The 16,372-nt window shown below is 31.9% G+C and overlaps 1 protein-coding gene across 1 annotated transcript in view; it reads right to left on the minus strand.

Moving 5' to 3' along the window:
* Positions 1-8,329, minus strand: part of LOC114324965 (uncharacterized protein YdcI) — a 90,219-nt gene extending 81,890 nt beyond the window's left edge. The window contains exons 1-2 of the mRNA XM_028272897.2: positions 8,038-8,329; positions 6,356-6,442 (exon numbers count right to left, since the gene is read on the minus strand). Coding sequence (XP_028128698.2) covers positions 6,356-6,442; positions 8,038-8,055 — 105 coding nt within the window. The 5' untranslated portion in view covers positions 8,056-8,329. The remainder of the gene's footprint in view (positions 1-6,355; positions 6,443-8,037) is intronic.
* Between the last annotated feature and the right edge of the window lie 8,043 nt (positions 8,330-16,372).

The raw sequence follows: 16,372 nt of genomic DNA on the forward strand, positions 1-16,372 counted from the left end.
GAATTACCCCTTAAAGTTTGTCGCACTTATTTAGAAACACCCTGTATTGATGAAGAACATGGCTAGTTGTTAAAGTACCTAACTTCTTTTTTCTCCAACATAAGCAAATGAATAAAAAAAGAAAATGTTAAGCAAGCTTAAGGTTACAATTGAGTTTTAATTTCAATATTTTATCTAGGCTATAATATTCCACAGAGTGTTCCGAACTTTAAGGAAAAACACAGTATGATTGTTACACCCGGTATAAAATGACATTTACTTGTCTAGCAACAATATTAACACACTGAGATTTTTAAATAATAAAGCTATAACATACTAAAAAAATCACTTAAATCGGACAACAGATTTAAGAAATTCGAGGCATCAAACGTGTACAATTCATCTAGTGACCTAAATTTTTTCCCCGCCAGTGTATTTAGATTAAGGTAAAAGGTTAAAAAGTATATCTAAAACTAAATGACCCACTTTCATAAAGAATAAAAATTTACTTCAAAGCTACACATACTATAGAAATTCACAAAATAATATTATCTTTTCCTTCCATGAATGGATCTAAGCAAGTAGAAATCAATCAATAGAAAATAAAATAAATTACTTTTAAATTTGGAGCTATAGTAAAAAGCTCTACATATTACAGTCCTTAGGCTTGCCATTTAAAAGAAATTGTTACCTCCCTCATGAGACTTTTTTATTTAGTTATTCATGTCAAGTTAGACAATTTTTCTATTTCAGGAAGATTTTCGATAGGGGAACTTTTTGTAAATTTAGATGTTTATAAACTTTGGTCGGACAATATTACCAGTAAATTGTAAGTGTTTTTATCAAACAATCCTGCAGAAAAATCATATTTTTCAAAAATAAAATAAAAATTCCATTTTTATTCAGTTGCAATGCGAAGGCAAAACAATCTTATTTTTCAATTAGAATACGGAGCGCAGTCCAGCCCTCTGAATCGACGATTTAAGACTCCTGTTGGAGTCTCATCGGAGAGAACGTAGGTCTGTTACTCCATACTCCAATTGACCAACACCGAGAGTTTATCTCCCACATCGCAACTGTCGTGACTGGACTAGGTGACTAGCGTCATCTGGCAATTGAAAGATGAAGTAGTTTTCAATCCTAATAGCAATATTAATAATATTTAAAAATATTAAAATATTACTAAAAGATTTTTAAATTGAAAACTTATTGGTCCATTTTCTTGGTAACACCCAAGTTTCTAATTTCTAAAATTTGCAAGCCAGATGGATGCTGAAGAAGACAAGAGAGAATTCAAAAAACTTACAATTCACGACCCCGTCTGTTCAGCTGGTAAATTCAGTTGCGATGTGGGGGATAAACTCTCGGTGTTGGTCAATAGGGAACTTGCACAATTTTTTTTTATTACAGAATAATGTTCAGTTTTGTTTAAAAATGAGATTTCCAAAATTTCACGCTTCAAAAACTCGTAATAACTTAGAAATACATATTTAAAGTCTTCTGCGGTATAAAATAGTTCAAACGACCCGTGATATCACATAGTTTTACATTAGTTATTATTATGGTTATATTTCGCTGTGTCTAGGTACACGCTAACGTGTACAAAAATAAAACAGTTAGGTACACGCGAATTAAACTTCATCAAGCCAGTGACGTCATTATTTAGCGTGCGAAGTGACTTTATATTTTGGTACATGCTATTTTGATGTGTTTAGTGTTTGTGTGATAGAAAAATATTTGTTAAGGGAAGGGAAGCAGAACTATTCAGATGTTTCAAACTTAATTGTAATAAATCAATGTATATATAAAAGTATATATGTATTTAGGTTAGCAAAATAAATATATGTATTTAGTTGACATGACACATGACACGTACAAAATATTGTTAAAATAATTTTTATGCGTAAGTTAATTATTATAATCAACTATTCTAAATGGGAAATAAGCCACAATTTAACTAAAAAAATGATTTTATTAACGTTTTGACGTCCAAATCGGATGTCATTGTCAAAATACCAAAATTAGTCAGATTAAATAAATTATTAGAAAAAATTTTTTACTAAGCAACAACATTTTTGTTTAATTTAATAATATTTTGTATTTTGACAACGACGTCCGATTTAGACATCGAAACGTTAATAAAATCATTTTTTTTTTAGTTAAATTGTGGCTTAGTTTCCATTTAGAATAGTTGATTACAAAAATGCCACAAGGAAATAGCTTCAGAACAAGTTAATTATTATTGTGAAAGCTTTAGGCCTTCCTTTTATTTTAATTTTGGACGGTAATACTATTTCACTTATAGCTAAAAAAAATATGTATTAATTTATAGTCTCTTAACTTTTTCATACTGTTTTAAAATGTTGTTAAACTCATTAAGGCCCGGTCTTTTCACCTCCGAATAAAAGTTATTCGGAGGTTTATTTGACAGATTTACATGTAATCTGCCGGATAAACTTCCTAATAAATACGTTATTCGGAGGTGGAAAGACCGGGCCTTAAACAATTAAATAATTGTCCACCTGCATAGTTACTTTAAAAACAAACACTAAACAAATAAAAAATAAGAAATCTCTTTACTAATCAATATTAAAATTAAAGTGTAAACACAACGCGATTCAACAAATTCCAACACTCTGACACTCTAACTTTTTTTTTGCGTACACGTTAGCGTGTACCTAGACACAGCGTTATATTTAGGTATATTCTTCTTATCCTTCTTTAGTTTATTGGCCTCCACCTACTTGGGTATTTGTCCAGCTCGTCGTAGGGGAATAAAGGAAAAATATTTATATTCTAATGACATTTATCGTATGTCGTTGTAATAATATATACCAGTTTGTTGAGATTGGAGTTTGATACAGTTTTTGAAGGAAAATAAAGAACTAAAAAGGGGTAGTTCCCTGGATTGGCTGTATACCTTATAGTTAAACAAACTGGAACATGAAGTAAAAACCACTTCTATGTAAAAGGTATATTTAATAAAAATTTTTAGAATCCCAATGGATTCAATAAAATGAGTTCATCAGAACGTTTTCAAACCTATCGGTCCATCATCAGTGATTTGAATACCTGCAAAATAGCCCCAGAACCAAACAATGGTTGTGATTATAAATAAATCTACATTATGTTGAAATAAATTTAAAATGGCTAAACGCCGATGTTAAAGGATTAAACCTCTGGGAACATGGTGAAACTCTACCCGAGGACCCAATCAACCATCTTCGGTCAACGATGACTACTAAGTGAGACTACTTAGTAGTCATCGTTGACCGAAGATGGTTGATTGGGTCCTCGGGTAGAGTTTCACCATGTTCCCAGAGGTTTAATCCTTTAACATCGGCGTTTAGCCATTTTAAATTTATTTCAACATAATGTAGATTTATTTATAATCACAACCATTGTTTGGTTCTGGGGCTATTTTGCAGGTATTCAAATCACTGATGATGGACCGATAGGTTTGAAAACGTTCTGATGAACTCATTTTATTGAATCCATTGGGATTCTAAAAATTTTTATTAAATATACCTTTTACATAGAAGTGGTTTTTACTTCATGTTCCAGTTTGTTGAAAATAAAGAAGGTTTACTATTAAAAATAAAACCATTTTGTGAAAGTACAAATTTTCTATGAATAGTTCAAATGATCACAAACACTTTTAACGTCACATAACTGTATTTTTTATTGACGTTTATAATGTCTAATTTGAAATTATATATACAATTGGTGTAGAATGTAAATATACAACGGTGTGACGTCACGACGCGTTTTGGGGTGGCTGGTATAAGTTGAATTTTTAATCGTATTTAGGGGCGAAACGAAAGACAAACAAAACTTTTTTATCTTTGATACAGGTTCTAAATTATGTTCTGTTGTGATTTATAACATTTTTTTCGAATTTAAAATTTTATGCAAGTTCCCTATTGGAGTATGGAGTAGCAGGCCTACGTTCTCTCCGATGAGACTGCAACAAGAGTCTAAAATCGTCGATTCAGAGGGCTGGACTGCGCTCCGTATTCTAATTGAAAAATAAGATTGTTTTGCCTTCGCATTGCAACTGAATAAAAACGGAATTTTTTTATTTTTATATTGGTCGTTACTTCTTTGAGTAACTAGGTCCATTTTCTGTTGGAATCTACCAGCTGAACAGACAGGGTCGTGAATTGTAAGTTTTTGAATTCCCTCTTGTCTTCTTCGCTTCAGCATCTATCTGGCTTGCAAATTTTAGAAGCCTTGGAGGTGTTACCAAGAAAATGGACCAATAAGTTTTCAATTTAAAAATCTTTTAGTAATATTTTAATATTTTTAAATATTATTAATATTGCTATTAGGATTGAAAACTACTTCATCTTTCATATTTTTCATATGACTCCATAGTGTGCCCCTCGTAAATACAGCGTGTTTTATATGTTCGTTCATGGGTATTCTTTCATTTTTCCGACTGTATTAATGTTATGTATTAGGAAAATACAGCGTGTTTTATATGTTCGTTCATGGGTATTCTTTCAGTTTTCCGACTGTATTAATGTTATGTATTAGGTTAAAACATAATAGCCCGATCAAAGAACAATCTGACCCCCCTAAAAAATAAAGGAAGGATGAAAATTTGGGAATAGGTAGTTGAAATTGTCTATTATTTTACAAGAAAAAGTTTATAATTCGACATCCGCTCCATTTTACAAAAATGGAGGGGAATACCCCCTCTCGAACATGAAAAAGTACATTCAAAATAAGACCGGAATTGGATAAAATGACTAATTCTAAACAACTTTTCTTCTATAGAGTTTTTTCACTAAGTCAATACTATTCGAGTTATTTGAGAGTGAATATGTTCATGTTTAACAAAATAAAACATGTTTTTGGACGGTTTTTCGGAGATAACTCAAAAAGTAAGTATTTTAGCGAAAAAAAGATACTTAGCAAAATTATAGCCCATAAAAAATTGAAAAAAATGGTGTATACATGAGGTCTGTAGACCCAGTAGAAGCAGAGTTGCAGCTAATGAAAAGTAGGTTCTTCTTCGTCAAATTCCAAATCGAATATTTCAATGTGAAATAACCCAAAAACGGAGCACTTTTAGGGGAAATTCATTTTAACTTTTTTAAAGTGTTTAAAAAAGGTTTATTTTTGTTTTTTAAAAAAACTTGTATTATTAAAAGTAAGTGAATTACGCTCAAAATATTGTTATTCCCTTTTATTTCTTGGTAAAAAAATCGTGAAAATCACCCCCTAATTAGCACCACATTATAAATTTTAACAATACCACTTCACAAGTTACTTTGTCTATGTATTATTTATATGATCTGTAAGTTTCATCGGTTCAAAGTGCTTCGTTTTGAAAAAGCTGTAGTTAAAATTGCTTGAGCGAGTAACTAATCACGAGTTTAGGCAAATATTGAACAGTCATAGCATAACCAATTTTTTGTCTAACAAGAAAACAAAAAATATTCAGAAAAGCAAAACATACATTTTATGACTCTTTGAGATTTTTGGTATTCCTAATTGTTTTTAAGTTAATTCCATAAACTAAACAATTACAAATTTTTTCAAAATTAAAAAAAAAATGTTTTATTTTAAACCCAATTTTTTCAAAACTGAACACTTTGAACCAATGAAACTTAAGATAATATAAACAATACATAAGTAAAGTAACTTGTAAAGAGGTAGCAATTAATTTTATTTGAGAAGCTAATTAAGGGGTGATTTTCGCCATTTCTTTACCAAAAAATAAAAGGGACCAACAATATTTTGAGCGTAACTCACTTACTTTTAATGTTAGAAGTTTTTTTTTAAAACAAAAATAAACCTTTTCTTAAACACTTTTCCTTGACGAAGAAGAACTTACATTTCATTGGCTGCAACTCTGCTTCTACTGGGCCTGCAGACCTCACGCGTACACCATCTTTTTCAATTTTTTTTAAGCTATATTTTTACTAAGAATATTTTTTTTCGCTAAAATACTTACTTTTTGAGTTATCACCGAAAAACCGTCCAAAACATTTTTTTTTTTTGGTAAAAATGAACACATTCACTCGCAAATAACTCGAAAAATATTGACTTAGTAAAAAAACTCTATAGAACAAAAGTTACTTAGAATATTTTATCCAATTCCGGACTTATTTTGAACATATATTTTTTCGACACCCGAGAAAAAATTCCCCCCCCCGTCTTTTCCAATTTTTGTAAAATGGAGGGGATGTAGAATTGTAAACTTTTTCTTATATAATAATAGACAATTTCAACTACCTATTCTCAAATCTTCATCCTTCCTTTATTTTTTTGGAGGTTTTCGTAAAATGTTGCGTCGGGCTATAAGAAATCATATCTAAAATAGTAAAGAGAGATTTGCAAAATATTGTAAATAACATAAACTTACTGGTGGAGAGTGTGCCATTACCATAGTTAAATCTTCGTCATCAGAAATCATAACACTACTCATGTCAGGCTCCACTTTAGTCTTTACCTAAAAATGTCAAGAATATATAAAAAAATAATATACAAAAAATCTTATTAAAAATAGTTTATGTTAGAAGTATATTAATTACTATAGAGCTATAGATACTTATTAGATAATTACTATAGAGTACTATAATAGAGCATCAATAATCTTCAAAAATTGCGTTACGTAATAGTTAAACGCCCATTACAGTGCGTTACGTAGGGGGGAGGGGGTTAAAAATCTTCAAAAATCGCGTTACGTAATACTTGAACGCTCCCTTAACGCTAAAGTAGACGGGAAAAATAAAATTACATTGTATTTCTATATGGATCTTGATCACCCATATGGAGGCCACTAATTGGAAACACCACTGAATTTAAGTCAATTAAAAATTAAAAATCTTTAATGCCATTGATCACAATTTCCTGTATAGAAGAATATTATGGTATAGACAGTTAATACATACCTAGTTATAAATAATTCAAAGATCTTTGAGGAAGCCTACAAGAAACTTAATTTTATACAATAAAATAATATATAATCCTATAAAAGGGATGGTGACTAACACAAACACAAGAGCTGGAAATGTTGACACAGATATCATCAATGACCAAAACTTCGAAGTGTTCAAAGAGTTCATATATCTAGGGACTGTACAACTGCAGGAAGTCAAATATTTGGTCTGCAATTAAACATATAAAAGACAAAGATCATGATAGTAAATATACTACATATCAATCATCTACACATAACCACAATTGATCGGTTTGAGGTTGTGGGCTCATACTTATATCTGGAATTATTAATCACAAACACAGGGTCACTACAGGAAGAAATAAAACGAAGATGTGATCTAGCAAAAGTTGCCACAGCAAAAATGACCACAATATGGAAGGGCTGTCAAATTTCAAGAGTGTTAAAGATGAGGTTGATCAACTTAATATTCCCAATACTGACCTACGGATGTTAATCTTGGACCCTGAGAAATTCGGAAAGAAGAAAGATAGATGCCACTGAAATGTTCTGTTGGAGATGAATGCTACGAATTCCTTGGACTGACCATAGGACAAAAATTCAATTTTAAGAGAGCTAAAAGTTAGCCAATGGCTCTCCAGTAAAGCCCATCTCCAATAATTAAAATATTTTGGACATGTTATGAGAGCAAACACAGAAAACATGGAAAGACTCATTATACAAGGAAAGGTGGAAGGCCGAAGATCACGAAGATCTCCAACAAGATGGATTGATCAAATTACAGGAATACTCAAAAGACATAGAAAGCTTGAGAAAGTCGAGGCCCTCTAACGGCTGTAGCACCAAAATGATGATGATGATGATGATAAAAGGGATGAAAGAATTGACAATATTAGTTGATACTGGCGTTAGCTATAAACTTTGGTGAAGATAAAATTAGTATTTAACAATCTTGGTAACAACAGATTTGGTACTTTGAGTGCATTGATAAAACATCTAGTTGATTTTTATGAACGTGACAAACAATTCTCTTTTTAACATACTGTGAAAAGCTAGTGTAAAATTGGTGAAAGATTTAGTCTATGTAAAGAGATTGAACAAGAATTTATTGGACTTTATAACTCAGAATTAAAATATCTACTTACCCTTGGAGATCTCTTCATTTTTGTATTTCTGTGTATCCAGATGTTTTTTGTAAATATTTCAAATATGTTGAGGTTATAATTTTAAATTTGACGGTTTGGCCCCCTTTTGTCGCAACTTCGCAACGTCACTACTTCTACTTTCTACTGCTTGACATTCTACATTATGAGAAATTAATATACTGGATCTCATGGAAATTGCAAATATTAGGGTGCCGTAATTTTTTTCACTTATTTGTTTATTATTTACTATACATAAATAGACAAACACTTTTTTAGTATTATATTTTAGTTATTTAATTTATAACCAAACGTCATTTTGCCAAAGAAATTATTCTAAATGTTTCACTACTACCTACAAGATGTCGCGGCGAGTAGGATCATGATTTTACGAAATAAATTTTTTTTTCCACCTACCTCTATCGAAAGTATACTTTTCCGGACCTGATTGTAGGGAGCAAAGTTGTACTTTTCCTCCCTAGGGAGGAAAATATTTTTCCTCCCTAGGGAGGAAAAGTAAAAATGACGTCATGGTATTTCATTCATGAAATATAACTTATTGACGCCCTGTATAATATCTATTTTCTATTACGAAGTATCTATACATTTTAACGTTTATTTATAAAACATCCTGTATTTTGCAGAATGGTAAAAAACAGTAAATTGTTATTTTTATTTAACAATGTTTACATTAATAATTTGACTTATATTTGACAGTTGACAGTTATATTGTACCTACTTGTTGTTTTAGTTCTAATAAATTTTGTTGGTTAGTTACATAAATAAATTAAGTAAAAATGAAAAAATTACTTGTTATTTGAGGAAGGTGGAAAACCCATATGTATAACATGAGAGTAAAGTGCCTTTTCCTCCCTTGAATGATTACTGCCCTCCGCTACGCGTCGGGCAGTAAACTTCATTCTCGGGAGGAAAAGTTACACTTTCCTCCCTTGTTATACAAATAGCTATTACTCTATCCTAGATTCTCTATCTAAATAAATGGGTTTCGTTAGTAGATTTTGATTAATATGAACGCTATTGTATTTTTTTTCTTTTTTGAATAGTTTTAAAGTGTATGAAATACTTTCATAGCTGTATTAAAAGCTTTTTATGATTTTATTCCTGATGCATTTGCGCTCGGATGAGATTGGATCAAGAGTCAAGTCAATGGGTCTATTGAATAAAAAGAAGTATTTGCTTTTACTTGCAAGTATTTAAGTATTTACTTAATAATAATTAAATAAAGTCATTTCTTTAGAGTAGGGAGAATTTTACACTTCCCAGGAGTGACCGCAACCTAGTATCTTCCCGTAGCGCAAATACGTCCGAGTTCGCGCATCGCATGACGTAACTGGAGACCGGAATTTGAATTCTTGTTGTTAGCTTATAGTCAAGGCTGTATCGTCGCCCCCGTTAGGTAATATATTCCGATTCGATTTTGTTGCACAAACTCACTTAAAAATAGTTCCTTATAACAAATATACAGAGTGCCGGGAGGTGCCGCGGTCGGAACAATTTTTTTAAACAAATTCAAAAAATCAATTTTTTGACTTCAATAAATCAATTTTTTCACTTCGTATAATTTTTATTTATTCTTTGGGTCATTATAAGCAATAAAGGTATCTTGTAATTATTTTCTAAAATTGACTGTTGAGTTATACTTGATTTAAAATTTGAAAAACGCGAAAATGGCCATTTTCAAGGCTTAATTACTCGGTTAAAAATCAATATTATGAAAGTCAAAAGTGCCTGAATCAAAGTTGAAAGCCCCCCTACAAGATTCTGAAGAAATTTTGTCATTATTTTATTACTGAGATGTTATTTTTTATTTGTTAACCAAGAGCGCTAAGTGAGGCGGCCGTCAATGTGAGTGCAAGTGAGATGCACCATTAGACGGCCGGAATATGGTGCATCTCTTTCGCACTCACTACTGACGGCTGCCTATATGCAGTTAGCGCTCATTGTTAATAATAAAGAATAACAGCTTAGTAATAAAATAATGACAAAAATTTCTTCAGGATTTTGTAGGGTCGACTTTAAACTTTGATTTGGTCACTTTCTAACTTTCATAGTAATAATTTTTAACTGAGTTATTAAGCATTGAAAATGGCGGTTTTCGCGTTTTTCAAATATTAAATCGCGTATAACTCGACAAAAATAAATTTTAGAGAAAAATCACGAGAGACCTTTTTTGCTTATAGACCTGGATCCCGCTTAAATACCAAAAAAAGTTGATTAATAGCAAGCTGAAAATTTGTTAATAGTTTAACGGTGTCTAGTCGGACAAACTTTAATATATGGGAACATTGGAACAGGGGAAGTTTTAATTGTGGAACAATTTAAAAATTTGGAACGTCAGATTACGAAAACGTTCCATGTGTTTTGTCGGACAGAACATCCAATTGATTTGTTACCCTTTCATTAAACTCTCATGCAAAAATTAGACTGCTATTACTAACCAACATGATTTTTGTTATTTGACATGTTCTTCGTGTGTTCCACTCATTAAAATGCCCAGATGGTGATATAACACCAGTCTGATTTTTGCATGGGGGTTTAATGAAATGGTAATAAATCAATTGGAAATTCTGTCCGACAAAACACATGGAACGTTTTCGTAATCTGACGTTCCAAATTTTTAAACTGTTCCACAATTAAAACTTCCCCTTTTCCAGTGTTCCCATACATCAAAATTTGTCACTAGACACGGTCAAGCTATTAACAAATTTTCAGCTTGCTATTAATTAACTTTTTTGGTAAGCGGGATCCAGGTCTATAAGCAAAAAAGGTTTCTTGTAATTTTTCTCTAAAATTTATTTTTGTCGAGTTATACGCGATTTAATATTTGAAAAACGCGAAAATCGCCATTTTAAAGGTTTAGAATTATTACTATGAAAGTTAGAAAGTGACCAAATTAAAGGTTTAAAGTCCACCCTACAAAATCCTGAAGAAATTTTTGTCATTATTTTATTACTAAGCTGTTATTTTTAATTATTAACAATGAGCGCTAACTGCATATAGGCGGCCGTCAATAGTGAGTGCAAAAGAGATGCACCATTCCGGCCGTCTAATGGTGCATCTCACTTGCACTCACATTGACGGCCGCCTCACTTAGCGCTCTTGTTTAACAATTAAAAATAACAGCTCAGTAATAAAATAATGACCAATTTTCTTCAGAATCCTATAGGGGGGGCTTTCAACTTTGATTCAGTCACTTTTTGACTTTCATAATAATAATTTTTAACCGAGTTATTAAGCCTTGAAAATGGCCATTTTCGCGTTTTTCAAATTTTAAATCGAGTATAACTCAACAGTGAATTTTAGAGAAAAATTTCAAGAGACCTTTTTGGCTCATAATGACCCAAAGAATAAAAAAAAATTATACGAAGTCAAAAAATGGATTTTTTTAAGTGAAAAAATTTATTTTTTGAATTTTTTTAAAAAAATTGTTTAAACAATTTTCCGACCACGGCACCTCCCGGCACACTGTAGGTATATTTGTTATAAAGAGCTCTTTTAAAGTGAGTTTGTGCAACAAAATCGAATCGGAATATGTTACCTAACAGGGACTACGATACAGCCTGGACTATAAGCTAACAACAAGAATTCAAATTCCGGTCTCCAGTTACGTCATGCGATGCGCGAACTCGCACGTATTTGCGCTACGGGAAGATACTATCTTGTTATTTATAGTATCATGGTTATACCTATAAGAGTGAAATTTGGAGGGAGGAAATAGGGCTTTTCATCGATTGTCATTTGTTTCGAGCTTCTGTCATATGTTGTAAAATTTGTGAATAATATTAATATACACGGATTATACGACATATGACAGAAGCTCGAAACAAATGACTGTGAATGAAAAGCCCTATAAACGCACTTAAGCTTCTTAACTAGTCATGACAGGTGACGTAATAGTGACAGATGACGTTACAGAGCCACTATGACCGATAATTTTAAATGGGACCTTATGGTAAGTGATAGGTACCTCATTTGAAAGGTATTCAAAATACCTATTCAGTCATGCTAATTTTATTGGGTTTTAGTTGATTTTGGTGAATAAATTAAATAAATATAATATTGTAGTTTCGCATTTACCTAATTAATAAAAATTCAAATGTCCGCCTATGGTTTTTTTGTCAAAAAGTTGACGTTTTTCAATTCTCTAGTAGTTTTTACGTCAACGTCAACCTTTTTGACAATTAAAAGTAATCATATGCGGAATTTAGAATTTTAATTAGTTAAATGCGAAACTAAAATTTTATATTTATTTCATTTATTTATCAAAATTAGCTTAAACTCAAACAAAATTAGTATGACTGAATAGGTACTTTCAATACCTTTCAAACGAGGTATCACTTGACATTTGACATCAGATTTTTTTTTTATTTACATTAACGTGCTCGGCAACTATGGCCACTCGCACATCAGATTTAAAATTATCTGTCACAGTGGAGCTGTAACGTCATCTGTCATAATTACGTCACCTGTCATGACTAGTTAAGAAGCTTACGTCCGTTTATTTCCTCTCTCCAAATTTCAGTATTATAGGTATAACCGTTCAAAAGATACGAGGGGGATATGCACTTTTGACTAGCACTGTATACCTATATATCCCTGTCGTCCATTCTCCCGATATCTGTTCCTCGTCCCATATTTGTTTTACTAGTTTCTGTAATTGTTCATGCAGCTTCTTACCACCATACTTTATTAATTCTGCTACTATTTTATCTTCTCCAGCTGCTTTACCATTTCTGGCTCTATTTATTTCGTTTTGTATTTCTTTCGCCTTTGGACGTCTTATGCTTCCCTAATGAGACCTTGCCCCTCCGCTACATTCTCCTGCTTGCTTTCTTCTTTTACTTCGTCGTTTATTTTTTCTTTATTCACGGTTTTGTTGATGTTCTTGCCATATTTAGCTATTTTTATGGAGTCATGCTCAATTCTTCCTTTATTATTCCCATCGCTTTTACTTTGGGTGTCATTTTAGTGTTAAATGTTCTTTTTTGTAAAACTGCTTAATTGGTTGTTGAACTCGTCATATTCTGTTTTTTCTAGTGGATATGTAAAATACAAAGAAATGTTTTCAGTAGTATTTATTTGATCTTTAGAAGAAACAAAGTAAAGTCAAAGATATATATTTATTTTAATTCTTGCCAATACTTTTTGGATGGTGTCTACGGATTTCAGAATGATTCGTAACATAAAATTGTAATATTACCAATAAATAAGTCGTCGTTATATTTATTATGCCTAAAATGGTACCGCGACTGATAATGAAGAAATTTGCTGCGGTCAATTTGGGACTGAGAGTAGAAGCGATGTAGGCTAACTTAAAAAATTCCTCTCTGGAAGATGAATCTGGACGAACGTACTCCTGAAGTTTATAACAAATGATTCTAATTTTTCTGTTTGCATGAGATGCAGATTCGCAGCACACTGTTATATAACTTGCTTCCGCCTAAAATTTAAAATAATATTTTAATAGTGACTGAAAGAAAATAATTAACAAATTTGTAATGAGGGACAGCGCCAACGCTTATCGCTGGCTTGTTTTTTCCCCTGCCAAGCTACCACTACCAACGAGGCGCACTGGAGATTGAACACCGGCAAATATATAAAACACCGAACATCGCAACAAAGAACCGAGTTCAGACTGGAGTATTGATCTTTTAAGAGCTCCTAAACCGAGTCTTGAAGTATTGATTTAAGACCAACCCGTCTTACCCGTCTTCTTCTTCTTATTGCGTTATATCCTTTCGAAGGTTTGCGAACCAAATGGCAATTGTAGCTTTGTAAACTACTGCAGGAAAGATTTTTGCAGATGAGCGGTCAAACAATCACAAGTCTTCCAGCCCCGAGTTTTGGCGTCTTCTTATTGATCTTTTGTCTTTCAATATGTTTTGGAATAACTGATACTTTTCATGTCTCAACACATGATCCAAGTTCTTTTTTTTTAATATCCATTCTATTTTCCTATTTGATAATGCTTAGCAATTATTTTCTTCTACTTGGCGCCAAATCGTTGGTATTCATGGAATTCTCAGCATCCGTCTATATATAATAATATGTTCAAAGGCCTCCATTTTTTTTTATTTCATAGTTCAACTTAGACAAGGCGAAACCGGCAGGTTCGTTGGAAAAAATATTCCCATGAGATTTTTTGCATAATCATATTCGTGAGACATCCCAGAATGAGGTTCAAGAAGTCGCCCACGTGAAAAATGGTCCAAATTTTTTTTCAATTTTTTTTAATCAAATTAGAAAAAATCAATATTTTCGGCCAGGGCATATTTTCTTAGGTTTTTTGGACTATTATGGACAAAAAAGGTATCGTATAATTTTTCTCTAAAGTGGCTCGTTTTCGAGTTATAAGCAATTTAAAATTGAAAAAAAAAACGAAAAATGGCGATATTTAAGGCTTAATAACTCAATTAAAAGTCATTATTATGAAAGTCAGAAAATGATCATATAAAAGTTTAAAGCCCACCCTACAAGATCCTGAAGAAATTTTTGTCATTATTTTATCACTAAGCTGTTATTTTTAAGTAAAATAATGAGCGCCATGCACGTATTAGGCGGCCGGCAATGATGAGTGCGAGAGAGATGCCATTCCGGCAGTCAATGGTGCATCTTACTCGCACTCACATTTACAGCCGCGTCAATACGATCTTGCGGCCCATTATTAATAATTAAAAACAACAGCTTAGTAATTAATTATGACACAAATTTTTTCAGGATCATGTAGTGGAGGCTTTAATCTTTGATTTGGTCACTTTCTGAATTTCATAATAATAATTTTTAACCGAGTTATTAAGCCTTAAAAATCGCCATTTTTCGTTCTTTTTCAATTTTAAATTGCTTATAACTCGAAAACGAGTAACTTTATAGAAAAATTATAAGAAACCTTTTTTGTCCAGAATGGCCCAAAAAACCTAAAAAAATGTGACCGTGCCAAAAATATTGATGTTTTTCAATTTGATTAAAAAAAATTGGACCACTTTTTACGTGGGCGACTTCTTGAGCCTTATTCTGGGATATCTCACGAATATTATTATGCAAAAAAAATCTCATGGGAATATTTTTTCCAACGAACCCGCCGTTTTCGCCTTGTCTAACTTTCACAGCCATACATCAAAACAGAGAAAACAAAACGTACATATCTGATCATTCGGATTGTCAGCTCTAGACTAAGATCTGATCTTATACAAAATATTTTCATTTTCGTAATAGTTTTTCTTTCCCAAAGGCCATAAAAGAAAAAAAAATAGTTTTTCTTGCTTGTTCGTTTTTTTACTGGATTTTTTGTTTTTTTGAGCTACACTGGAAGCTAATATTTGCTCCCAAATATTTTATAGTAGTTACCTGTTCTATTATTTGTCCCTAACTACCGTATTTCTTATATTTTGTAGTTCTTTTGTATTTCTTGCTATTAGGACGGTATGTTGTATGTTGTCTATATTGGTTCAATTAATCCTGATTCTACCTTGAACCTCGTCTAAAGTTTCCTTGAATATAGATTTCGAATACAGGTTAAATAATAACGGTGATTAGACGCAACCCTGTCGTACTCCTCGTTAAATTCGTATATTTTTGGATGCTGTGTACGTAATGGAAGGACGCATGCTTGAATATCACAGAAAAATATTAAAAATGCCTAATAAGATATAGAACAAATACCAGGGATGTCGTCGAAGTGATCACAAAACTGAAATGGTGCTAGGCAGGTCACATAGCCAGATCCTAGGCAACCAAGCGATGTCAATAACGTCGAGGAAACGTCAGTTTTTGGTTGAATATATACACGTGTTTGAACATTACCTCATATAGACGTCTTTTGAAGGTGATTTTAAATACGTAAGATTAATGGCGTGAAAATAAGTTTAAAAAACGTTTTTATTTTTAGACAGCCTAGGTCCGACTCATAAAATTGGGAGGAGCTTAAATCTTATATTGATTCCAAACAATTTCGTTTATAACCTTAAATAGTCATAAGAAATTTTTCATTTATTGTTTACGTGCTTTGTGTGGTAAAATAAGACTGTTCATTTAGATATTTAGTTAACAAACTTGTTAATTAAGAGATTTTTATTCGTTTTTGCTCAAGTGAGTTAGTTTAATGCAGTAATTCTTCTTGAAATTTTGAGGTTATATGATTCTTTTTGATTTAGTGGTTTTGATTTTGATTTAGTGGATACCGTTAAATTAAGATATGCTAACAAATTTCACGTTGAATTTTAAGAGTTCCATTTTTTTAATTTCAATCTGAGCCGCCTTTTATATTTTTCCGATTTTGCTTCTTTTTAATTTCATTTAATGATGACTTCTGTTCTTACCT

The sequence above is a fragment of the Diabrotica virgifera genome, chromosome 1 (genome assembly GCF_917563875.1).
Source record: "Diabrotica virgifera virgifera chromosome 1, PGI_DIABVI_V3a".
Classification (NCBI taxonomy): Eukaryota; Metazoa; Arthropoda; class Insecta; order Coleoptera; family Chrysomelidae; genus Diabrotica; species Diabrotica virgifera.